This window comes from Chlamydotis macqueenii, chromosome 27 (genome assembly GCF_036417535.1).
Source record: "Chlamydotis macqueenii isolate bChlMac1 chromosome 27, bChlMac1.mat, whole genome shotgun sequence".
NCBI classification, from domain to species: Eukaryota; Metazoa; Chordata; class Aves; order Otidiformes; family Otididae; genus Chlamydotis; species Chlamydotis macqueenii.
The window spans coordinates 1,610,717-1,638,418 of NC_141582.1; the positions used below are offsets into that span (position 1 = coordinate 1,610,717).

The following is a 27,702-nucleotide window of genomic DNA, read 5'->3' on the forward strand; positions in this document are numbered from 1 at the left end:
CAGAGAACACTAGCGCGGACGAAACTGCAGTTCTGTGATCAAACATCCCATTCAGTGGGGAGCAGAACAGTTTTAGCCTCTCAAGATAATTTTGCAATAATGATTGTTCTACAGTTCTCCTTAATGTTCTATTCAAAGTCTTAAAATGCCCCGCAAAAAGCCCAGTCTCATCTCATCTGAGGTCATTTAATAAAATACGAGCCACTGAAGAGAACTTACCACATACAACTTGTGCCAGATAACTGCCCACTCCCTCAGGGTAGAAGTGAGCTCTTGCCCAAGAGGCAATTCACTTGGAATCACTGTTTCATGTTGTCTAGGAAAAAAAAAAAAATATAAAGGAAAAAATACAAAACAGGCATTATATTCAAGATTAAAACTCAGTAGTAAAACACAATTTTTTTATAAATGTGTAAACAGAAATTTCAGAGGGCTGGATATTCACACAATTCACTCATGATGCCAAGATTCTTAAATTGTTCAATTAGTTCTCCAACACACACATGCACGTTCATTATCTATTTTTAATGCAAATACGTTTGCAGTTTCTTTCAGTCTTGTTATTGTCAGCTGATCTATTCCAGAAAGGCAATTCCTACCAGACAGAAATTAAGTTTGGAAGAATCACCTCTTGCAATGGTAACTTGGCCACAGTTATTTAAAAAAAAACAAAACAAAACAAAACAAAACAAAAAAAAACCCAAACCACCAAACCAAAAACGCCCAAACCCAGAAGGAAAAATAGTACTTTTAAAAGTCTCTTCCTTTGCAACTGCTGTTTTTCTCTCGCTATAATCATCACAAAATCAGCTCTAAGAATCAAATGAGGAGTCATTTCCTTAAATGTTTTCCAAGACAGGAAGGAATTCACGCTCCTGCTGGCTGCTTGGCTGCGAGCAGAAGTGTGTTATGACTTGCAGGATTCCCTAGAGGAGCTGAATGTAACTTGATTGACCTGCCTCGTTACTAACTCATCTAGCAGAGCTTTCTTACTTTTGCAAGCAGTATTCTCCTGCACCTACGCCTACAATTGTTTTGTTATCTATAATACTCTGAAAAAAGAAAGTTCTGCAGCTCCAGAAGTCTGGCACAGGCGGTATGCCCTGCTGCACACAAACCAGTAGCATTCATTACAACCACCACTACTTAAGTTTTGATTTTTTTTTTTTTTTTTAATGAAACAGCATTCCGTTGTTCTTGCTACCAAAAGTACATCTCAAGAAGCTCCAACCTACCCTCGGTCCTTCACGATTGCGTCTTTTAAATGGATATATGTTTCTGGGAAAATGCCCTAAAAACAAATAGAGAAATAAAATAAATAAATCACACCATAGGATATGACATGACAAAAAATGCATGTGACAGAAAGCAGGGGAAGAGCGTAAGAGCACGAACAGCAGAGCAGTAACTGTGACTGATGTTTACTGTTGATCTATAACAGAAATGTGTTAGGTCCACCAGTCCTGGTATCACAGGAAAGAGAAGGAGCACCAGGTTGCATGCCTGAGCACTGCATCTCATATCAGCACCTCTGAGAAGTTAATTCCTTGTTTCACTGTAATGACACTCATCATCCTGCATGAAACGTGGTAAACTCTTGCAAACTATCAGTCATACTCATTTGCCCTTGCTACAAAGTATTTTTTGAGTCACTTGCCAGGTTTCCCTGGACCTGTGGTTCTCTAGAAAAGCTCACAAGACGTGACAGCATTTGTAGGAAATCACCAGTCCCAACCTTTTAGGAGTGCTGCAAACCTTCTCTATTTTCTTTTCATTCCCCTTTACCCCTCAAAAACAGAGACTGTGAAGGATGTTACCACATGAGAAGTGCCAGGATTCCTATGGGAAACCAGATTTCCATGCAGTTTTCAGACTGGTTTCACAAACCTGAAGAAGCTTGGCTGAGATCCATGCATGCATAATTTTCAGAATATTTTCCAAGTCAAATCAAAACGCTAATCTTACCATTACATATAACAAATGCTGGATGTGTAAAGGTCCAAGACCATAATAATAAAGCAGTAAGTTAGTGTATCCAGATATGCAACAGTGAATTTTGCTAGTGCAAACTACACTCTGCATGCTTACAACGGAGGAGTACCCACTTAATGGTTCTGAAACATTTAGCTCAAGGGCGTTTATTTCTATCGTTAAGGAAAAGGACAGAGTGAGCAGGAGACCTGCACAATATTAAGATAAGAAACACAGCAGAAGCACAGCATGTTACAGCACCGGATGGGGTCTGGCAAGGTGCGAAATAAAAAACAGAGTTACTGAAAAGTGAGGTCATACCTTCTTAGATTTATTTCTCAGAGTGTATCCTCGGTACCAGCCTGTCAAAGGGAAAGAAAAAAAAAAAATTCTCCTGTCTTCAGCAATTAAATACACATTGTCATTCCCACCATGACTCTGCATCATGAACATACCGATCTTGCTCATTTGATATCTACCATTGTGAGGACACCTCTGCAGTTTGTAGGAGGCTTCGTTCCTAAGAGCAGGGTAGAAGGGTGTCTGCTCCTACCATGAACTGACACTTCCACCCCGCATATCCACGTGGGCTGTACTGGTAGGGCTCCGTGGAAAAGCCACTCCGTGCTACACATTTCAAAAGTGACAATCCTTGCTCCATAAAGCTGACAAGTTATACACGCAGCACAGAACTACTGCTATGATCGTCTGACAGATGAGGCAGACACACACAGACAGAACTGCCAACCCAAGGTCATGCAGCATGTATCTGGCAAAGAGAAATATATTCAAGTGTCCCGAGTCCAACCCCACATCATTCCTTTAACATTTTCTTCTCTATGAAGTGGATTTTCATCCAAATCATCATACAGATTGTGCTTGATCTTCGCATTGTTAGGTTCATCATTTTCTTCTATGATTCAGTCTAAAGTCTTCCCTCAAAGGAAGGCTGAAAGAGAATGTTCTACTAGGTAAGGCAAAAAACCGCCCAAACTGCTTGCCCTGGGAAAGATACTGTTTCTCAACATTGTCTTGATAAGATCTAGGAAAGTAAAAGATACAAAGGAACAACTGCGATCCTCAAGACTCAGAAGCACGTGTCGCTTCCTGATGTACGTTTCTTCTCCCTTCAGCACCTGGGGTTTGACTGGTATTTTGACTTCACGATCCCTGAAATGCAAGTGTATGAATAAAACGCTGTGTTTCCTATGTCCTTGAGCAAGCCTTGCTGCACAAGCAGACAGGATAGAAGCACAGCTGTGGGCTACTCACTGCCACTCTTCCTCCAGCTCCACACCATGTGAGACAGAACGGTGTTTTTTCTCCATCCTCACCTTCACCATTGGTCTCAGCAAGGCAGGTAGGAGCTGTGCGTGATCAAGTGCACTCTTTCCACTGGATACCTGCCCTCTGCCAAACACTTTCTATCACCTTCAGCCCTGCAGAAGTTACCGCACTGGAAATAAACTGAACATCTCAGAAGAAGAATCTGCTCCATTTGATGCTGATGTGCAGACATCATGTCTCTTGTAATGTTCTGGGACAGGATGCAAACGTGCACTTTCTCACTGACTCTAACCCACCAAAAGCATCCAAACGTCAAGAGACTCTACGACCTCAACTCTCAGTCACCCATGCTCCTAGAGCACTGGTTTATGACTCTTCTCCTAAGGTTCTACTTGCATTGAAACCGAAAACATTGACCCTATGTCCTAGCAAACATGGAAGGTACAGATTATGGTCTGTAATACATGAATGATGTTCAGAGCTATCAAGACAGACAACATCACTGATTCACTGATTATGTCCAGCTGACTGACAGCGGGAGCAGCATCAAGAAGGCAAAGGGATTTAAGGGAATAATCAGCCAAAGAAGAGAGGAGGGGAGGGTAGCACTTTTTTTTTTCCTTTCTCTTTTTTTCCACCGTACATTTATACATTTAACAAAGCAGGTTCCATGAAGAACAATGGATCTGAGATCCCTCAATCATGAATTAGAGCTTAGGATGTTTTTTCCTAAGTTTTGCTGGAATTGTGTGTGCGCTGGGGGGTTGTGTTTGGTCTTTTTTTTTTTTAAAGCAACGTTTTGGCCCTTTTCTCCAGCAATGAGAAGGTGAATCAGCTTGACTACCTCATCTCCAATATTCCAGTAGTAAGTTAGCAAGAAAGAAGAAATTCCATTCCTTCCACAGGATGAAGATTACACATTGATCATGGACCAACGGATAAGGTACTGGATTAGGGATGAGAAGATTTAGGTTCTATTTTTACCCAAATTGTATTTAATTGAACGGTCAAGTACAAGTTATTCAGGATGTGATACAAAGCTCGTGGAATTTAAAAGAGCATTTTCACAGTTATTTCAATTCTATTTGACACAGTTTCTCAGCTCTCCTATACCACAGCTCCCTCATATTTAAAATGGTCTCCTGGCATTAACCATACTCCTGTAAAAGATTTTGCAATCATTCCATAAAAGTATGTTGTATATTATTATGCAAAACTATTTCAGCAAGCATCTCATACAGTTTTTTCAAAATTCTGCTCCACTTTTCAATAATCTTATTCATCATTTTAAAAGGAACAAAAGCTTTTGGCAATGGTCAATTAATTACTTGATTTCTTCTTTAAAGGAAAAAAAAAATCTCCTACAGCTTCAGAGGACTGTTAGACTAAGTGTTTCTCTTGAGCATTTTCTCCAAGCAGAGATGTGCTAAATGTAGAAAGGCTTTCCAGTTGAAGATGACATGGCAAATTTCAGCTACTGCACCACTCTTTCGAACTGAAATCTGATTAAGAACACAAGGACAACAGAGTCTTGCAAATAAATGTCATAAAATTTGGGGTTTGTTTTCTTTTTAAATGGAACACAGGTCCTCAATTTTACCTTTCATTAAACGGATTTTACGCAGTATGTAAAAGATCAGAAAATCTAAGAAAAATTATTCAAATTACAATAGTTTAGACAATTAGAAAATATACAGTGATGCAATCCCAGGTCACGTGCTTAACCACAAGGTCTCTGTTCCTCTTCCACTGTAGTGTACTGTCTCTCAGTACCACAACACACACCGTTGCACTGCTCTGAAATAAAACGAGGAGATGGCTTCATTTACCTCCAGTGGTCAGAGGAGAGAGAAAAGACTGAAACTAGGAACAAATTCAATGCAAACTTATTTTCATTGGGAGAAGAAACTGGTTGGAATCACAGTCTGTGGGCATGCATTCCTTCTATCCACAATTCGGCTGTTTCCCACAGCTTGCATGAAATAATAATATATCCTGCAGATTAGAAAAGATTCCCCTGAATAGAACTGTATCTTCCCCAGCTCCCTACTCAAGGACAGATTCCCAGAGGGTATGTAAATCCTGCACTGAAGCAGCTTTCAAAAGTATTGGATGCAGCAAGTTTCCTTCTTTCCTTGGATTTTGCAGCATATGCCCAGTTGTGACAATATTTGGCAATCAGGATCAGCACTGCTTATCTTATCATCAAATGGAAAAAGTTATTTTGTACAAAGACCTCGTGCCCTTCTGCAACTAGACAGCCAGAGAAAGGAGGAACAAAAATTACCTTGCTTTGCAGTCTGCAAGAGCATATCATGACCAAAACACCTACAGTAACAAACCCATGCTTTGCAGAGGGCATCCGTGTATTTGTTTTAAAGTCTAAGAAAACTGGTATCCTCCAGATATTAACGTGTAACAAATACACCTTGGTGTTTCACAGCCTGCTTGAAGCCCAACTGAGACATTTCAAAGGTTATTTAAAATAAATCCCAATGTAGGCAACAAATTAAAACACTGAATATGCAAATTTAGGCCATATACAAGCTGCACTGTGGCAGACTGACAAAAATGCAGCGCGCCACAGCTTTTGCTTTCCAGGACTGAAGGAAACACTGTGCAGCCTCAAGGATGGTGTTATTCAACCCAACAGCAAACAGCAGTCAGGTTCTCCCCACCTAAGTTCAACCCGCATTGCAGTCAGCATGCTAGAGCTGCTTCTGGAAACGTCTGAAACCTTTAGTTCAAACTACTCAGTCTGCCTTTCAACTCTGAAAACCTTCACTTCAACTGAACACCTTGTCCAAGCTGAAGTTACTGTTTACAGGGAAGAGTGGCGTCCCTCAGGGGTCCGTGCTGGGCCCGGCCCTGTTCAACATCTTTGTCGGCAACATGGACAGTGGGATAGAGTGCACCCTCAGCAAGTTCGCCGATGACACCAAGCTGTGTGGTGCCATCGACACGCTGGAAGGGAGGGATGCCATCCAGAGAGACCTTGACAGGCTGGAGAGGTGGGCCCGTGCCAACCTCATGAAGTTCAACCAGGCCAAGTGCAAGGTCCTGCACCTGGGTCATGGCAATCCCAGGCACAAATCCAGGCTGGGCGGGGAATGGATTGAGCCCTGAGGAGAAGGACTTGGGAGTGCTGGTGGATGAGAAGCTCAACATGAGCAGGCAATGCGCCCTTGCAGCCCAGAAGGCCAACCACATCCTGGGCTGCATCAAGAGGAGCGTGGCCAGCAGGTCGAGGGAGGTGATTCTCCCCCTCTACTCTGCCCTGGTGAGACCCCACCTGGAGTACTGTGTCCAGTTCTGGAGCCCCCAACACAAGAAGGACATGGACCCGTTGGAGAAGGTCCAGAGGAGGGCCACAAAGATGATCAGCGGGCTGGAGCACCTCTCTTATGAGGACAGGCTGAGAGAGTTGGGGCTGTTCAGCCTGGAGAAGAGGAGGCTCCGGGGTGACCTGACAGCGGTCTTCCAGTGCCTAAAGGGGGCCTACAAGAAAGATGGGGAGAGGCTGTTCAGTAGGGCCTGTAGCAATAGGACGAGAGGTAATGGTTTTAAAATAGAGGGAGGTAGATTTAGATTGGATATTAGGAAAAAAATTTTTACGATGCAAGTTATAGAACACTGGAACAGGTTGCCCAGAAAGGTGGTGGAAGCCCCATCCCTGGAAACGTTCAAGGCCAGGCTGGATGAGGCTCTGAGCAACCTGATCTGGTTGGAGATGTCCCTGCTCCTTGCAGGGGGGTTGGACTGGATGACCTTTGAAGGTCCCTTCCAACCCTAACCATTCTATGATTCTATTCTATGATTCTATGATCACCCATCCTTTGACGAATCCTTGACATAGGCAAGCTGCAGCCCAGCAATATGAACAGACAGCCTACCATGTTATCACTCCCTTACCTTGTTTGTGCACTCACAACCCAGGCCTAACCGTGCAGCTGTAACTGGGGCTGACAAAACACTAGGCAAAGCATCTATTTCGAGTATGGGAAAAGAAAGGTTTACTAAACAGAAGTGCAATGCCAGAGCCTCATCCCAAATTTTTTACCACTTTCACAAGGCCTGTAATAGGCCTCAAACTCCTGATAGTGTACGCTAGCACAAACGAGCAGGCATTTCTCAATTTACAGATGCATTCTCTCATTGTGAGGCCATCCAGCAGTACAACAGCAGCACAAAACTGCAGGCCCTAGACCTTAAGATTCTGCGAGACACCGTGGTCTGTGGCAAAGCCACATCACATCAGAGTTTTGTGTAGCACAGAGGCCTGCAAACTGCATCCACGCCTGCCGGCTTGTGCTTTAATTCACTTTATTGCTCTTTGCTCCTCACACGCCTCCCCTAGTGTCTTAGCTGTATCAGTGTTGTGTCTCAAAGCTGTTCAGCCAGTTTAGAGTCAGATAACATTTATTGATAACACCAAAAGGCAGCGCAAGCTTCAGCCTTGCTGCCGCACTGTCACGGAACAAACTGTGCACTTCAGCTCTTACAGACAGAGCGGAGCCAAAGCCCCAGAAGCAGAATACAAAGCGCTTTCAAGTGAAGGCTGTTTGATACAGAGCCTTTGCTGAACAGGGCTGGGGAATGAATATCTGCTGATTCCAACTAGGAGGGAAAAGGAGGCATGTTCTAGACAACCAACAGAGCAGGAACGGAACCATGGTGCAACAGCCCTGAGAACCTTCTGGTAACTCACAAAAGGTGCTCCTGTGCATCCTTAGGTAGGGAACAACAGCAAGGAGCAAGATTTTCCAAGCGGCTATTATCATGACATGAAAGCCTCTGGACAATCCTGGAAAATTCCCCCTTAATTCCCTGAAGAATGTTACTGATAGCCTAAGGAACACCCTCGGCCAGGAGCTGCAGGGATAACTCACACTGACTAAAAAAAGGACTTCACATCTATGAGCCAATGCCCTGGTTAAATGGAACCTTTTTCTAAATTGAGACTTGTGTGTCCAGAAAAGAATGGCGATTAGCGGAAAAAAACCCCCACTTTTATCAGACTGGAGTTGTATTTGTAAGTATACATCGTTAACGTAAGGAGAAACAGAAAAGGCTTCTTGTGAGAACACTAATTCTCAAAAACACAACCCACAGATGACTGGAAACAGAGCTGAAAGCTGATGTCCCCAAAGAAAAATAGATACAATAAGACGTAAGAATTTCCTCCCAAGCAGATAGAATATCAGAATCCAGAGTTTTAAAGATTAATTTATGGGAAGTAAGACTAGACTTGCAGCAGAGTTACCATCTCAGAGACAATTTGCATCTCTTCCTTTAGATTCACAAATGTCTAGCCGGAATTTTTAGTTAGTCTCTTCAGGAAAACTATTTAGTTGTACTGCAGTAACTCCTAGGTGCCTCAGTCACAAACTAGGATGCCACACGGATGGCTCAGCATATGAAAATAATCCAAACACATTCACTTTCCCAACCAATTTACAATCAATCCTCTCAGGCTGAAGTTCCAAACTGGAACATTTCAGGTAAAAAAGGGATGCCATTTGGGTATTCATTTCCTATTCTTCACTGTCTCTCTGTTAAACAGCTGATTACAGACCAAGTAGGAGGACTAAACAATGATGCTGCTTTAAAAAAAAGAGAAAGAAATATTCCAACATTTTGGGAAGTACAAGATGTATCCTCTTCATAAGGGCAGTTTTCATCCCTGATGCTCCCTTTTCCTCGTGTCTTTTTGCAAAACCAGTTCTGAAATTAGCACTATTATATACAGATTTATTTTTTTTCCCATTTCTCCCTCCCTCTCCCCCTGGCCAAACACACTCACCACTAGCACACACATCAGTGTAAAAACACACATCAGCAACATAATCTGCTTTGACATGTAGGAACTGGCAGGCTGTTTCCACTGTCAAGGTCAAAGAGAAGTGGAAAAAGAACAATCGGCTAGGAACAAATTGCTAAACAAGCAGCTTGCCGTTCCCAGCAGAGATACTGAACTTTTTTGAGCTAATGCTGCCTGCGAAAACGATTGAATTTGTATTTTGGAAAGAGTATTTAGACTTTGGAGAGCCTTCCAAATGAAGTAGTGGCTAGTACATTCTTTAAAATAATTAAATGGCTGTGCTCCGTTCCTAATACTGAAATCTTCATTAAACAGCCAAGCTTAACAAGTAGATATGAAACACACACCTGTAATTTTCATCTTGTTTAAAACAGGAATTTTGTTTTCCTTTCTACAAGATGTTTTACATTAAGGCATGTATTATGAAAAGCTTCCCAGTAAAGTACTCTGAGAAACAGCAAACAAAAAAGAGCACAGAAGCTCCATAACTGGAGGCTTTTTAAAACACATATAGCAGTTTGTGATATTACGTCTTAAACCAACACTACTTTTGAAACAATTAGACCTGCCCCCTCCTTTTCTTTCCTCCACTCCCTCTGCAGTTTCAGATCAAAGAACTAATTCAGGTTAAAAGTTGCTTTTTAAAAAGTTGTTCTTATTTTCCATCACATGACTAAACAAGCGCTTGGCCTGACAGGAGGAGCCAAGGTAAACAGGTGTGGTGTGAAAACAGAAACAAAGAGCCTCTTCCTCTTGCAGCCTTTCCTTGAGACGCTAGCAAAATCTTACCTGGACTAACCTCTGCCAGGAACAGCACAGATGCGATTGCTGCTTCTGTATTTTTTGTATTTTTAACACCATTTTAAAAGTCAAGTGCATACAGCAAACGCTACGTAGCAAACCCTTCACTTTTAGGCATATCAGAAGTTGAAAATCTAGATCTGAAATTTGCACTATTTAAAAAAAAAATCTTAATCTTGTCATATTTACTTTTAAAAGCCACTGCAAAGTCCTTGGAAATGATCTGCAACCTACCTTCGTACATCTCCAAAATGTGAACGGTATCGCCAACTTGCAAGGAGAGCTCCACATCCTGGACAGCATCATAATTGTATATTGCTAAAAAGGGGAAGAGGGGAGAGAGGTGAAAAACACAATCATGAAAGCTGTGAGGTAATCAGATTTTGAAGTCTGGTATCATGGCACCTGCCAAAGGCAGATGATGATTTTGAAAAAGCACTATAAAGCATCACTACGCTATCTTGTGTATGCAATACACCAGAAAATCACATCGTTTATCTGTTTCCAGATTGCATCATCACTTCCTGCAAGGATAAGAAACGTTAACAGCCAGAGTTTGCCTTTTACCTTTAAGAACACAGATCTGTGACACTGTATTAAGAAGCTGCATCTTCCCACTTCACTGACAACCCAGTAAAGGTCACCATTACCCCAGGCGGAGGTTATGGATCAGTTAGGTAATTGTCATTTTTTATTAGCGTTTCACTGGACTAACTGCAATGTAGCACTCGCAAGCGCTGGCAAAACAACATAAATTTGATGTCATAAGAAAAATGTCACTATTTTATATTAAAGGCCTCAGACTACTAAAGGCTCTTTCCAAGCAAGAACCAATCTTAGCACGAAAACTTGAGATTCTCTGCAAATTTAATCCCTACCAACAACAGGGCTAATCTGAAATCTTATCGGATTGCCAGTGGGAATAGGATTAAGTCCAGAAGCCCATGCTTCTAAAGAGACTTTTCTCTGGAAGTTCCCTGAAGCACAGAGTTTTACTGGTCAAAGCAGGGGAGCCCTCCTTAGAGCTGCTGGAGGCTTGTCAGCACGAGAAAGTTTAAGTTTTCGCTTTCAAACCAGTGCAAATAAAAAAAAAAAAACAACAAAACAAAAACCAAAACACAAAGCGGTCAGGAAAATGTTTTGCTATGGTTCAATGAACTGATTGGCTAAGTCAGAACAAACCACTTCTCTACCAAAATGAGATTATCATATTTATTTATTTAAAACACCGGTTTAAGAACAGATCACATCTTAAATGCAGCAACGCAATCCCCTCACACACAGCAGCATCATATTTAGGTCTCCAAATCTGTTCCCCAAGCAAATGTATTTGTGAAGTAAGCACAATGTTTATTTTTTTTTAAAAAAAGGCAAATAAATCATGTAAATGTTTTCAGGGGGCTTTGGGAAAATTCTTCAGACTTCAGAGGGTTTGTATTTGAAGAACTCTCTCTGAAAATTAAACAAATAAAGAAAAGATTGAGCTCCTATGTCAGGAAATTCGCCAACACCTATAATTTCTGTCAAGATGAGGTATATGGCATAATCCCCCAAATAGGCCCAAAATAAAAATCTCATCAACATTTTAGCAGAAAAATTTGCATTGCATTACGGGCAAAGACAAAGACAAACGTATACAGGAGTAGATCAGAGTAATCCGTGAGGAACTACCTTGTATTGACAGATGCCGAGATCATAAACTGACGGGAGAACTGGTTAATATTATAGTTGATTCAGTTAAAAAGAAAACATTCTGCCAGATATAGAAAATAATTCTGCAGGAGTCTGCAGAGGTCAGCATACGAGCGCAGCTACCAACCCACAGGAAAGCGAGCTCCCTGCGGCCGTGCCTCCTGCCGCAGTAACCTGCCAAGTCGCTGATGTTAAGCGGGGGTATTGCAATCCCTTTCTTGGATGGGACACCTCCCAGTCTCCCCAAGGTGCAGCATGAAGCGGTGTGGATGGATAAAACAATCCAGGCTTGCTTTTGAGTCACTGCTGGCCCACAACATGCTGCGAGGACGCTGTGCTACACAGCGGGTGTCGTTCCTCAGGTGATGGCCAGGCATCAGGCAGCCCATGGACATTAATAATCCTACAGCACTGTCAACAGACTTCCAAGATTTAAAGCACAGCATCTTAGCCAATTTCTAACTTGGCTGATTATATTCTGTCTACCGAAGTTTCCTCCTGTGGTTACAGCTGGACTATCTTACAGTGCTGTCTGGGATTCCTGTTTGATGGCTGTGCTCTCTACGAGAAGTCACTGCTGTTTGGAAACGCACGTCTGCTAGTACGTATAGGAATTCCTACATACAATTTCTAGATGCCTTGGATTTCTTTGGGACAAACTGACATTACATAAATACCAGTCTGTATTTTTCCATAAAATGCTGCTTCAGCTTCAGACAAAAGCAGTCTGAGCAGCACCAAGTGTCTAACAGAAAGGTGGGCGGGCATCAGACAAGCCTTTCTTTTGAGAATACAGACAGTTAATTCAAAACCAAGGAGCACAACAGCCACAAGAAGAGGGAGAACTAAATACTGCAGTTCCCCTCAACCAAAGATCACAACAGCCACAAGACAGAACTAAACATTGCAGTTCCCTTCCCTTCTCTTTCCCTACTTTACCAGAGAGGTTTCAGATCCCAACACGTAGAATTTGCGAGCTGAAGGAACGCGCTTCTGCCACTGCACATAAAAAAAAAAAAAAAAAAAGGCAAGATTTGTACTATCTTGCTTTGCTAGATTGAATTAAGCAAGAATAGAGGGTGACTGTATATAAAATCTCCTACCCAGTGGTTGTGCACAAGGTTATAAAAGACAAATTGCTGGCATATTTTCCCTGGGAGCTTTAGGCTTTGCACTGATGCTCCTGCTGCTTGAAGTCAGTCCTGTCCAAAATAGTTCATCTGCAGCGACTTGAACTGCTTAGCCTCTTCTTCATGGTGTGTATTTAATCTGACCTCTCCCAGACTTAAAAGAAGAAGGAAGCGGCACATAACAAACATGGTCATGGCATGAAAAAATAAAATCCTTCATGTAACACCCTGACAGTACAACTAGAAAGGAAGAAAAAAAAAAAACAAATAACCAACAAATAAACAAAAAAAAACACAGAGACTTTTGTCCCCAAAGTTAAGCCTTTTCCCTTCAAGTTAAACTTCAGCTGAGATTTTGTCCTTGAAATTCACTTTGGAACGGTGATTCTGTTCATTGTATCATAGAATCATAGACTAGTTTGGGTTGGAAGGGACTTTTAAGGGTCATCTAGTCCAACCCCCCTGCAAAAGCAGCACTGAAGTCTCATAAACTTAACCTAAACAAAGAGGATGAGATGGAAAACATGATCCACAGGAAAGAGATACTGGGTTTATCTTAATGAGAATATTCTTTGAGTATAACTACAGGCAACGTGTTGTATTATTTAATTTACATGAAGGCAGCCCTCCCCCAGCTTGATTAGTGGAAAGTAAGTTTTAAAAAATGTGTTTTTTTCAACAATGCATCCAGCCTACAGAATTCATCGAGACAGAAGGTCAGAGGAGTAAACACTGGGGCTGGTTCGAAGACGGCAACAGATAACTCTGTGACCCATGACAGCAGCCAGAGTAATGTAGGTGAAGATAAGGAGAAGCAATTTTCATGCTTCAGGGCAGAAGATGATTCCTCAAAATAGATTGGGAAGGAACTCTAAAGGCATTGCACAACCGGTGTATGCTGGATGTCGGGGGGATGCACTGCTCTACACTGAGGCATCACGCAACAGTCATCACTAGAAGCAAAGACTCCACAAATGGCAAAGGAAACCTGAGACAGCCTGGGCTTTCCAGGGCTCTGAGTAACAGCCAGCAGCAAGCTGGAAGCTTCTGGGAAGGCACAGAGTTTGATCATGGGCTGGGACACAGCAGTATTATGATGGGAAGAGCAGGTTTAGTTCTGTCACACCCTCCAGCTGAATGAAAGCGCAGGATGAATCACAGCATGCACTCCTGATCTGTGAAACGCTAGACAGTGGCATGTAAAACAGGAAGAAGCCTCCATGTCATGCATGAGCAGAAAACAAGAAGCAGCACAACTGTATCATTAAGAAAACCCCAAAAGACACCTTGAGAACCCACAAAGTTTCACTTTGTCCAAGAGTCCTGGGAGGAGCCTTAATTTACAAGAGGTTTGTCAGCAACTCATGGAGCCCGATCTAGCTTTCAGTGAAGTGAGTGGGAGGTTTGGCATAGGTTTCCAGTGTCAGGCTTATTTCTTTGGTGCCTACCACCAACGTTCATTGGGAAGCAAGGCGATGGTGCAGTCAACTCTGATGTACCTGGCCACACGTTACAGAGCTGGAACACCTCTGGACAAAGGATCTCCTGCACTAACGCAGTCTCTTCTCACAGTACCACCGATGCATGTTGGAAAGGCAGCAGTTGTTCTCTTTTGCATGCAGAGAAACTGAGGACAGAAAGGCTGAATGTCATACTGTTCATCTACAGCATATTCAAAGACGAAAACCAAATATTAAGTCCTAGACTCATTTTAACCACAAGACTGTCATTAGTTTTCAAGACTGTTCTAAAAGCGAAGCTCAGCTAAAATGTCTGAAACTAAAATGAACAAGGCAGAAACTGTCACATGCTATTTTGTGTGGAATTCAAAGCAGAATGAAACGGAATCCTTTCCTCAATAACTTGTTTAAATGCATGTGAAATGCGGATTATTGGCCTGAAAAACACAGCCACTGCAAGATCTGTTATCTCTGACTTGGCTCGAAATAACCACCACTCCGTGCATTACAAAGAGACGATAACCGCTTCCAAACACCGTGTCCCACTTCTCTGAGGTCTGCCCTCACCACTATCTGATAGGAGAGGGCTGTGCCTTGCTTCTCCGGAACAAAGAATCACATTCAGCGCTGTTGCAACAACCAGACTTCATCTCATTACATCTTTCAACCCAAGAGTCAAAAACCACTGGACGGAAACAGAAGCATGCGCTTTTATGCTGCAACAACCCCGTGTTAAGAAACGGCATTTATGCCAGACAGCCCCATTTGGAGAAGCCTGGTATGCTATCTGGTGCCAAGATATAACCAAAAAAACAGTCGCTTTATTTAAAAACCAAGGAACTGCCCAAGGAATTAATTCTTGATAGGAACAAAGGCTTTTTGATGTTTGAGCAAAAATGTTCTTGTAACTTCCCAGGAATTTGCGTCTGAAAAATTGAGAATAGCATAATTAAGACTGATATGTCAGACTACTTAAAAAAAAAAAAGTCATGGCTCCACACTGAAACACACATATTCACTGATTTTTATGGAAAAAAAAAAAAAAAAAAGCAGCTATACTCCTGAATTGGCTGATGCTGACATTCAATCTCAGTTCTACACAGTTCCAAGTGACTGTTTAGCATTTTGAATGCAAATATTCTAGAATAACAGGACTATGCAGACAGAAATATTTTAATTAACAGCCATCATTAGGTTTCATCTGATGAGCTAGAGGCAAACCTTTAACATCTTTAGACTTACCGTTTCAGGCTGACCTCACACACAGGAACACACTTGGAAGTACTTTTACTCATCCTTAAAATTTTGAAGCTGAGTTATCTTAAAAACAGGCATTAAATCAACTGAGAAGTTATACAGTCTGCCTATGCAGGAGGATATGGCATGGCCATTCTGATTTGGATTCTGTAACTGTCAGTTTCTATATTCATTCCTTTCTTTTGAGAACCATGAGAACAGCAGGAAGAGCCACGCTGTCCTCAACATCCTTCCAACACCTGCAATTCCAGCCTAAGGCTGTTCCAACCACCAAACCCAATACGGGTTTTTCACCTGCTCACCTGCAGAGAACATGGAAGTGTGTCTGCCAGATGCACAGCTGATCAAAAGTCTAAGATTTTTCTGATTTCCTCTATGTAACAGAGTATTATCCCAGAGATGGGACAGGCAAACAGTCTAAGGTTTTGCAGAGTCTGTCCTGCATGGACAGTCTAAATCAAACTAATTTCCACATCAGAGACTGGGGAAGATTTTATCTTTCAGTCATGCCGTCATTAACTTTTGGATATTCCTCTCTCTCTCCATCATAGATTGGATCAGATTCGAGGATCAATGGTTTAATCTCTTAAAGCCTGGATTGTTTTAGAAAAAAACAACTTAACAACCTCAGCCCATGGGAATATGGATGGCTTCACAAGCATTACACAAGGTCTCTTATGGCTTTAAACTCTACAGGCTAAAACCGCAGTCAGCTCCATAACAATGCTCCAGAGCAAGTGGCAGACCCAACGACAAATTAGCCCACATATTTTAATTAGAGCTTCTTAGCAGATTCAGATCAGGCAAACTGAGATGACTCAGAACTGCTGAAGTAAGAGACATAGCGATTGTAAAGGAAAAAGAAATAATCTTCATCATTTCATGTCTACAGAATTCCCATTAGTCAGCTTCCCCTCAATTATTTATTGCAAAGTGTTTGTAACGCAGTAGCTGTATGAAAATAAAGGCGATCCTGTTCTCAGTGCATCTATACTGCAATACAGGACAGAGATACAGATCCTGAACATACACTGATTTGGGTACCAGCAATAAAGTCATCACAGCATAAACTGTTTTGTCTCTGTAAGCGTGCTTAGGGTAGAGGCAGCCAAACTGCAGCTGCTTCTGTCATCTGAACCGCAGAGAAACCCTCTGCTATACTGATGAGACTCTACAGTCATTTTTTTTGATGACCAGTGACTTTTCTGGACCTACTTTTATGCCAGTGGCTAGCACAATGAGACTACAGTGCATTGGTTATAGCACTATGGTGCACTAACCCAGTCTTTGCTGTATACAAGCAGATATATACTTGGAAAAATCTTGAAATCTCTCTCTTTCTGCCACTAAGTGCACATTTTGAAGTAGCTCCACATTTTGTCTAGATGAAAGAACTGTGAAGCCTTGGCCCCTCTGCCTCCTCCTCACAACTAGGCCATGGAAACCAACAGCAAAGAAAACCTACAGCAGGAAAACCACCAGAAAACACGTCTCTCCAAATGCACTCAGACAGGTGTTCATACACATACACCCTGGGCAAACATTGCCATGGTAGAACCAACTCTGACCTCACTGCTGACTAAAGAGCCCACTCAATTCCACGCCTCCAGGATCTGCAACAACCTACTGTGATCTCAAGTTACACAAATACCCTCCATCTCCAAAGTCCAAATTTCTCTTCTACTCATCTCAATGTGGAGTTTAAAGCTCCACTGTTTTTACACATGCAGTAATTTTCTAAAGCATTTTCCTAAAAACATGCACCAGAATAATGCACAGCAGAGTCACAGTAAATAACAGTAAGGATGCATTTCATTTTACATATGGGTAACACATATACAAATTGTTATCTGTGTAATTTTCTTCACCAGGCTCTCTACTTCCTTTCATTATTTTCACTCTAAAAGGCCCTAAGGGATTTGAAGCTCAGATAAAGAATTCATCTACATTAGCTGTCTCGGCTTATGTCTGGAGTAAGAGGGTGTGCGGTGAACCGATGGAGGAATAAATCGGTACTAGCAGTGTAGGAGCCAACCTGCTCCTGAATATACTACACCCAGCTTAATCCAGTGCTTGATTAAAAGGGAAAAAAAAAAAAAAAAAAGCAGCATTTCCTTCAACTAGACCTGCAATTCCAGTCTCCTTGGAACATCGTGAAATGTCCCCTTTCACAGATACATAGATGGAAAAATAGCCTAGCCTCTCTTCTTGAAGATTCACACTTTGGTAAACTTTTATCAGGTTGCCTTGATACTTGTTTCTATAACAACCATTTAAGTCGTCTGCACTATTACCTAGGCTGGGGTTTAGAGGAATTCCCTTGGCTTTTGTTCCCACTGCATTACCAGCCTCCATCTACTTCCTGCCGTCCATGAGAAGGGTGCCTGCCTAACAGGATTCAAACATAAAAAGGGAAGATAAATTAAAAAAGGGAAGATAAAATAACGAGGTGTTAGCCACAGTGTAAGACACTTTTTAAAGCCGCAGTCTGTTTCAGGTTTGGCTGAGTCAAACCAAACAACACGCAACAGCACGTCAACGTTCATGCGGAATGAACAGATGCAGGAGCACCCGTCTCAGAACTCACCTGCCAAAAGCAGATGGTTCCGAGTCCAGCTGCTGGAAGACCCTGCAATTTCATCAAGCCCACCCTCCTTCAGTCGACACAGAAGAAAGGAAGCCAGTGGCACCAAATCACCAGTGCTGTTTTTGTGGTACTCACTTCTAAGCAGCATGAAGTTGGTTCAGGGAGGAAAGGTGCAGAACAGCTGCCAATGTTGTTCAGTATCCAATCTGCTGCTGCGCTACAGAGAAATCTCAGATCCTGGTGCTATCAAAGCTGCATCTTTTACCAGCTCTAATTTCACAAAACACACCTACCTAGTGTGTTTAAATACTTTATTCACTTACCAAGATACACATTCAACTGCTTTCACTGTGACACAATGACCTTCTCAACGTGCAGGATGCCAGACAAGGCTGCTCCTTTTCATCTACCGGCAAGGCTAGGAGAAGTAGATACCATAATGACAGGTGGCTTACAGATCTTATTAGGTTAAAGAGGGCTTGATATCACTATAAGGTGCGTATCTTCCAAGCCCTGCAGCGTTATTTTGCCTCTTTGAAATCTGAGCAGTAACGTCTAGCCTGAACAACTAGCATTCTCCCAAAAATATATAAAATCATAGTCTTGTCCTTTACAGCAATCGTTCTAACCCTACAACACTGTTTCAACTATCATATGACCACAGAAATCAAGGGGTTTGCCACTGGCATTAGCTGAAACAGAGTCTGCTTTGTATTCAGGTCAGCTTAATGATATAATGGGAATTCAATAAACTTACAATATTATTCATCTTCTCTGTATTGTGCATTTGGAGAAAGACTTGGAAGAAAGTGGGCACATCATCACTCTTTGGGTTGTCCTCTACAAAAAAAAAAGGGGGGTTCTTACCTACAGCCTTCTGAGCATTGTGGTACTTACATTCTAGTTTTAACAACTGCATGTACCTACCAGAGATCTGAAATCCAGTTCTCACAATAGTAACCTCTGATTTTGAACATTTCCATTTTGATGTGAAGAAACAGATGCTCATTTACAATACACATACAATTGCAACTGAATTTTACCAAGTCTGTCTATAATCACCTCTTTTTTTCCTCCAAGCCTGCAAATGTGCAACTTGTGTTTGGACACATGAAGTACAAGAGTAACTTCTGCAAAGAAATTTTCCAGCAGATTTGTAAAAGCAAAAAACTAAACCCATCACTTGATAAATTGGACTACTCTGCTAATTCCCAACTTGAAAGTGACTGGCACTTTCAAAAGAATTAAGTGAATTTGCCACTGGCTTTAAATTACTGTCCTAGTTCTTACTGGGCAAAACATCAAAGGAAGTAGAAAGAAAACTTGGAAACACTACCGTAGTACAGAACCAAGTGTTACTATCTAATGAGTTTTGCTTCCAGAGGGAGTGAGGGTGGAGAGATGAGAGGAGGTGTGATGAGTAAAACACTTGAGCACGGAGTCCAACTGTGCCTACAGGCTAGTCTTCACCATGAAGTTCACTTAAGTTAAAAATTAGCATTGTCTCTTGCTAGCATCACACCTACACGTATCTGCACTGAACTCAAGCTGACAGAAAACATAAAGCTAAGGGATCCCATTTCATCAGCTGCAAATGTAACCCACCAGAACTACAGCCACACATTTTTTATACAAGCGTTCTCAGGCATCCAACAGCTTCCCCCTTCCATCCATGTGCTCAAAAGAGAGAGACAAGCTCTCTCACAATTCCCACGAAAAGAATTCATAGTGTGGCTTGGCCTACTGCATTTTAAGAAACTTGAGATGTGCGGACAAAAAGCTCTCTACCTTCACTGGAGAGCACCTCTGTGGAAACTGGCACTTGAGGTAACTCACGCTGGCAGGGAGAACACACTTAGAATTTCTAATAAGCGTAATCATAGGGATTTCAGTTGGCCTTCGTACCTTCAGTCCTCATTCAACGCGGGCTCCGTAACAGATAACTCTCCCACAATGGCTGCTTGTGGTTTCATTGATTCATATTTGCAAAATGGCACGAGCCCCAGTCAGAGAACTGGCACTGCATAGCGAGATACACAGTTTCACATTTCCAGAGACCTTGAATTCCAATGCATTTTTATCTTGCAACCTATCTCAGGTAACAAGCAAATGGCAAACAGCGGAACAGTGTTGAAATGAGGAACAGGGGGGTAGATTTAGATTGGACATTAGGAAAAAATTTTTTACAATGTGAGTTATAGAACACTGGAACAGGTTGCCCAGAGAGGTGGTGGAAGCCCCATCCCTGGAAACGTTCAAGGCCAGGCTGGATGAGGCTCTGAGCAACCTGATCTGGTTGGAGATGTCCCTGCTCCTGGCAGGGGGGTTGGGCTGGGTGGGCTTTAAAGGTCCCTTCCAACTCTAACCATTCTATGATTCTATGAACAGGAAATCCTGGCTGGGAACTAAGGGTCTTACTCTGGAAGGAAAAAAGGAAAAGTTGTCAGAGCAATGAGAACGGAAGTGCTGCAAGAATCATCTCTCTAATATTTAAGCTACTGACTCTTGCATCTGAAAAAAAAACAACCAGGAAAAAAATGCTCTTTCAGAACTAGTTGGTCACTATTTGCCTGTGACGTTCTGAAACAGTATTAGAATTTTAGAGCTGAAGTTAGAAACTGCTTTATTATTACAGAGGATCAAAGTACCAAGCTTCCCAAGAGCAAAAAACTTATTATCTCCATTGTATCTCAATGAACTTTTTGCCCAGATTCAGCACTTTCCACTTTTATTGCAGCAACACCTCCAGAAACCTGAGAGTATAAGAAGTGGCCAAAGAATAATCTCCAGAGAACAATCACTACTTTTTTTAGATACGTTCTGACAATGTGCCAGACACCTATCTGAAGGCTTCGAGAGGCTGCCAGAGCAACTCATCCTTTAAACAACGCTCCCCCCGCTATTCCTGGGAGATCTTCCTAGGAGGTACAGGCTGTACTGGACCAAAAAGACTTTTTTATCATTTAAGCAACTGGCCCAACTAGCACTCTGTAACATCTCCAGTTTTTGAAGGCAACCGTGAACTGGCCACTTAGAAAGCTGTTTAGTAATTTGTATTTATGTTCCAGATTTATTAGCACGTTTCCTGGCAAATGCACCAAAATTCATTACAGTATTTTAGGCATTCAATCATAAGTTAAATGCACTGGACCTGAAAACATTCTGGTAGCACGGGGATAAATGCATGTATGACTTTGGACTGAGGTGGTTTTAAGCTTGGCCATGGCTGTGTCTTTAACAAGCTACATAAATAGAAACTCCCCCCCGCCCCCCCCAAAAGCACTAATTTAAAGAAAAGTCATACCAGTCCAGTTAATTGGAAGTTAAATAGCAAAACAAAAAAAAAAGTTGACTTTCAATTAAAGGAGCTTTGGCAAGCTTGCATGTAGAAGGGGTGTACATTTCTCAACTTCTGAATGACAGGGAAAGACTATTACACATTTACTGCTTCTTGATCAATATGCTATTGGTTTAAGTCTTTCAGTTCATTAACTTATTATTTCACTTTTAATTTCCATAGTTCCTATCTGCATTTGTGCTAGCAAATGCAGCCCGATGCCAAAAGAAAAAATCACAAGAATATGCAAAGAGACTGGTGTGAAATTCAGAACTGGTCGGCACACTCGGCTCTAGCTGAAACCGCTACTTACCAAGCCTCTTGACGCCTCTGAACAATTAAGCCCACATCTAACCAGCAGGAGACAGCTCAGCCAAAACTCTAGAAGGCAGCAGCAGTTCCGGATGCCTCAAGAGAGGATCTGGAGCATCCACAAAAGGCCCTGATTGTCAGTAAGATGAACTGTATGACAGTTCCTAAACATCAGGACTGTTGGTAACATTTCAAGGTGGATGTCCAAGAGGTGAAGCACCCAGAAGTCACCAGACACTTCTAGAACTATTGCTTTTCAAAGCAAGAATAAGAAAAGGAATGGTTACAAGTCTTGTTCATGTCAGCAATGCCTTTGAAGTCCACAGGATTAGTTTCACAGGGAATCACCAGAAGTAAGAGAAGACAGGCTCGGGCTAATAGGGATTAAGAAAAAATAGAAAGGACTATGGAGGCAAGAAGTAGCACAGCCAACTTTCACATCAAATAAACTGTAGATACAGCAGTAAAAATCGGGGAACTAAAGTGTCATATACCACTCTGAAGATTCAAAACTTTTTGCTGTCAACAACGTCAAGGTTTTACTTTTCCTTGTTGAAAGTTTTGCTGGTATTGCCATCAACACGACAATTTTTAGACACAAATCATAATAAAGCAAATGGAGGGGAAAAAAAAAAGAAAAAAAAAGTAGTTATAGAGTATTTCTATCAATAGAGAGGAAGAGAGTCACTTCTGCAGTGACTTTTCCATCTTTCTTTCCATCTGCACTTTTCCATCTTTCCAGAGCCCTTGTGAGGAACCTGCTGCACAACGGTGGACTTCAGTTAGAAGCATCCTGCTGGAATGACAGATATAAGGCAAGCAGCAAGTTGAAACAGAGAAGAATTTTGCTCTAATTTGACATGATGTACTAGTAGCAGTACTATGAAACTGCTTTGATCACAGACTGTATTTTGAGATAACTCTGCAGAAGTCTGAACACGAAGCTGAGACCTGATGGCCCAGCATATAAGAAGTTATCACAAATCAAACCATTAGTAAGAAAATCTTACTCTGTAGCGCGCTCTCTTCCTCTCCAATCCTTTGCATTTCTGCTCACATAAATCACAAATGTAGCTGGCAGGCACTGGTTTACATTTGAAAAATTACTGCCATTCCTAAGCCATGACGCAGCTGATTGAGTTACAATCACCACACGGTACTTCAACAAAGTAAATACTTCTTCACGACAAGAATAGTCCTCTGCTCCGATCCCATCGGCAGGGAAAAATGTAATGGGTTTAAAAGGCCACCAGTAACTATTAGGGGTAATTACCTGTCAGTTTACAAAAAAAAAAAAAAAAAACAAAAACAAACAACCTATAAAAAGCCCAACAAAATAAAAGATGACAGATTGAAACTCAAAATCTGCTGTTTGGCACTGTTTCTACTGGTAATATGGCTGAGGTACTTTAGCCATAGCAAGTGGCCACGCTTCCTTTGGAACCAGATCAAATCAAGCCGCCCCCTTTCAAAGAGCCCCCCTGTACCTGCATACTTGCAGTGCAAAATGGAAATCCCTGGAATGGGATGTGAAGAGGAGTTAAAGCTGTCCAAAAGTTTCTTAATCTTTCCCTCCCAGCCTCCTGCCTTTAAAAATGCACCAGATCAAAACACTTTCCACAGAGTGACTGAGCCACTTTGTTTCATTAGCTTCCCTTCAACCCAACATTTTAAGACATTTTCTAAACAAAACATGACTCTGGTTTTACTCAGAGCCTAGAAAGATTACTAAACACAAACAATGCACTGATATCCCTCACTGACCAGTGAAGCTCTCGTGGGCTCATAATAATATTGTAAGTTATACATTTAACAATTTGGAGAGATCACAGGCAACAAACATTGCCTAAGCTTTTACTTGCTCCTTCTAAGCAGGACATCACGATTTGTGGCTTTCAGTGTTTTGCTGCAAGCTCCCAGTTTGTTGTTGGGTTGAAGCATTTTGTGGTACGTGGAGTGAATGGTCCGTTACGGTCCGTAACTGCAGAGGACCAGCCAGGATAACCTGCCTGCTCCTTCCCCAGGCCTACCACACAAGCTCTATGAAACAGCCACTATCCCGAAATTACGGATAAATGTCCATTTCAAGAGGCAGCCATACCAGTGCATCCAGGTGCAAGCCACCATCTTCACCAAAACGCAAGCTGTTCTGGTCCTCGTGTCTCAGAGCTCTTTCAACGCAACTTCACTTGATAATTTCTTGTTCTGGAAGTCCAGATTTATGGATTGGCTGAACAACACACACACAGACCCAACTACATCATTATAAACAAACACATCACATCCTGTAGGTTTGCAGTCACAGGTGACATATAAAGGGTGTGTACCTGATGCATCATTACAGTCACCTGGAAAGCATTCTGGCTAAAACTCAGCACTTTTCATTTCTAAATTGGTTTTGAGCTGGCTCAGTTCCCTGACCTGGCTTACCACAATGTCTGCAGGAAGGAATCAGAAAAAGGTCTGATTGCTTGTTCTGAGAGCAGCCTGGATTTACACCAGAACAGAACAGTTTATGAGTCCACTGACTCCAGACTGTCTCATACTTGGTACTGAAACTATTAATAGTCTCCTCCAGTCCACGAAGGACACTTACATGTTAAGAACAGATGATGACTAATGAAAGAATTGCTTTTACAACGGAAGTGTTAATGTAAGCCCATGTTACTGCCAGCAGAAAAAGAAAATAATTACATTGTTAATTCCTTATACCTTCAGTTAATAATAAAAATTTAAAATTGTAGGGAGTCATTCGGGTATTCTTTCCTCCAGAGCACACCAAAGAGTCCAGAAAAGCATTCTGCAAATGACACCTTGAGAGAAGCACTTGGTCAGGAATAGGTTACTTCCTTGAAAGCTGGGCAGGTTTTGGGCCAAACTAAATGAAGATGCACCAGATAGTATCTTTCCTTCCCAAATTAGAGGTGAAGCATGTTGCAAGGAAGCTTTGTCAGACCCAGAAAATCCTGTTACTTAAACAGGCAAGATGTTGCCCATCAGATGATCAGCAGTGCTTTTGTCCCTTCACAAGGCTGAAGCTTCCAAAATCCCATCTGTTACTGGGTTGAAAATTCATTGCAAGTGAGAAACTGCAAGCCATTTGTCTCTCACGTACGCTTCCCTAAAAATGCTACAATTTCCAACCTTGCACTCTCTGCTGTCTGCCATTTCAAACTCAGCCCATACGCCATCTGTATTATCCATGCTAAACCAACTGAAGACAAAACTAGAATGCAGCAAATCAGTTTGAACCCACAACCAATAAATCTGCAGAATAATCCAGGACATAAACCGTTCTGAATGGAAATGCAAAAATCAGACAAGTGACATTGAATCACATTGCTTACTTCTTGGAATTTCTTACTGCGCTGGCATGATTTACAGGGTTGCGCTTAAAATAAATGCACATAGTTCTAGAATAGTTTCCAAAGCACAGATTACTAACAGCCACGATGCGTGTGTTCTTTCTGAAAAGAATAAACTTGTATCTTTACGCTTCACAGCTATCACCTTACCCATGATAGCAGTGACTGAAAGTTGTTACCGTCTAACAGCCTGTATCATACAAATCAGCAGTATTACCCTCGTTTTAACCACCTTTGTAATTGGTACTAATGGGCACCTTGGTTAGCAGGCAGATTAATGGTCCAAGAAGCTCACGCTTCCCTCTCAATCCTAATGGACTTCTTCAAATTAAGCACAAACCCACTGAGGACTGCTACCTGAGCGCGAAGCTTAAACAGAGTACAGGATGCAAGCGTAGATAGGAAACAGACAAGTCTGCAAACATCAAATTGACAAAATTACAATTCCATTAATGCCATGTATCAACCACTGCCTGATAAAGCCAGTCACTGCATAAATAATTCTGTTTACTGCCTGTGGATTAACCCTGTCAGTTCTGGCTGCAAATTAAACGCAAGAGCTGAAGCATTACAGACTCTATGTCACTTTGGTCCCTGTGTCTGCATACAAGGGAAAGAAGTATCTTTTTCACACAGCTGTCTGAACGCACAGAAGGAAGGGGACTCTTCCCACAGGCACACTTTTTGATTGGCAACATAAGGGAAGAGGCAGTTTTCCCCTCCACCCTGCTTACTCACAAGCCAGTGCCCTTTCTGGGAGAGGAGCTGTCATAATCAGCAAATGGCTCAAGCCAGCACAAAAAAATTCACCCCGGAAGCTAAGAAAAAGGAAGCTAAAGGAGTGCCTCTGATTCATCCTACTGCCCAAGGCCATTCTTGAGATAGAAGAGCCTTGCTCAAAGGTGTGCTTAAAAAAAAAAATCCCATCATAATCTAGCACAGACAATCACACTAACATTACATAGTTTACTTGATTATAATACCAAAATTTTACAATTTCTCATGCTCAGAGTAATCTCATACATACGGGCTTCCCATATAAAAATCGCCTAGGCTGTTACCTACACAGCGAGAAACAAAGTTCAGGTGTGCAGTACTCCACACCCTCCCAGTTACCAGAGCAGAAACCAGATAAGGTTGTGCTGCGTATAATATCTCTGCAGCTTAAGCCACAGTCCTGCAATAAGTGGCTGCAAAGCCACTCTGTAACCAAGTGAGTAACTGATTTCAAATTCATGCTGTGCAAAGTCGTGCAGGATGAGGTTCTTCACTTTCAAGCTCACGGACTGAAACTTGAAAGGACAACCTCATGCAACTCAAGGCAATTAACACTTTGCAAGCATGAAATTAAAAATTTTTCTCACATCAAGAAAATTGGAACACAAGGGGCACAGAAGACCACTCTTCATTAAAATAAACCACCAGAAGTTGTTGTTTGTGTCATTAGTGGTTTCCTGCTTATGTCTGACTGCCCAGTTCTCACAAGCAACCTCAAAACCCTGCGGTTGTCAATTTGTCAAACTCTCAAGAAAAGGAGAGCTTATCAGCGACACCATTGGTTATGTTCCTCCTAGAGAAAAAAAAAAAAAGCCAGCATTCAATAATCTCCTTTAAAACATAAAGAAGAGGACAGGGGAGTAGGTACAAGGTGTCAGTAAAGCTTTCACCATTCCTCGCCGTATGCAGGGGACATCCCCTGCAAGGATGTCCCCCACAGTCCTGGATCGCTCATTACAGCCCTCTTACCCTGTCATCACTTTTTCTATCCACATCTTCATTTTTGCTGCTAAGTTAGAGCACTCCTCACTGTAAAACATGCTAGCGAGACAGAATTACAAAGGTCAGTCCCTAGCTTGCAGGATTCCACAAACTCAGCGCTCCCAGGATGGGAACCGGACACACACCACCGCCTCCATCCCCAAGGGTTCAAAGAGTGAAACCCGAAAGTGCAAGAGAGCAGAAACCGGGGGAGAAAAAAAAAAAAAAATAGAATTAAGAAAGTGTGTGGAGGAGACACGACTGGAGGGCGCGCAAGAGAAAAGGAACGGCTCTCGACGTGGGAAGCAGATGAACGTGCGGGGCAGGGGACCCGGGGGCTCGGCAGCGGCGGGGCCGGAGCCGGAGAGGGAGAGGAGGTGGCAGGGCGAGGGTGGCGCGAAGGCAGGAGCGGAGGGGGCCCGGGCTGGCACTCACCGACCCCGTACTTCTCCCGCTTGGTGGGGATCCAGCGGGCCATGCCGGCGGGCGGGAGCTTCCCCGCGGCGCGGCCCGGCTCAGCGCGGCCGCTCGCCCGCCACCGCCGACGCCCCGCCGCGCTGCCGGGGACCGGGCTCCCCGGGCCGCTCCGCCATGCTACGAAACTTCCCGGCAGCCGCCCAACTTTCCTACCTCCCCCGCCGCGCCGAGCGAGAGGGAGGAAGGGAGAGAGGGAGGGAGGAAGGGAGAGAGGGAGGGAGGAAGGCGGCTCTCCCCGCCCCGCCGGGATCACCTGCTCCCGGCCCGCCCCGCCCCGGGGAACGCGGCCCGGCGCCGGCCGCTGCCGGGTGGTAATGGGGCACGGGGGAGAAACGAGGGCAAACACCGGGGAAACGCTAATGGGGAGGGAGGGCAGCTGCGGTTCGTGGTTCCCGTTAGTGCTGCTTAACAGACTGATGTACAAGTGTGCAGACATTTCCCCACTGT

At 42.7% G+C, this 27,702-nt stretch overlaps 1 protein-coding gene across 1 annotated transcript in view; it reads right to left on the bottom strand.

Moving 5' to 3' along the window:
- DOCK5 (dedicator of cytokinesis 5) overlaps positions 1-27,318 on the bottom strand; it is a 79,915-nt gene extending 52,597 nt beyond the window's left edge. Inside the window, exons 1-5 of the mRNA XM_086767748.1 lie at positions 27,214-27,318; positions 10,115-10,198; positions 2,293-2,333; positions 1,236-1,291; positions 220-316 (exon numbers count right to left, since the gene is read on the bottom strand). Of these exons, the coding sequence (XP_086623874.1) occupies positions 220-316; positions 1,236-1,291; positions 2,293-2,333; positions 10,115-10,198; positions 27,214-27,256 (321 nt within the window). The 5' untranslated portion in view covers positions 27,257-27,318. The remainder of the gene's footprint in view (positions 1-219; positions 317-1,235; positions 1,292-2,292; positions 2,334-10,114; positions 10,199-27,213) is intronic.
- Between the last annotated feature and the right edge of the window lie 384 nt (positions 27,319-27,702).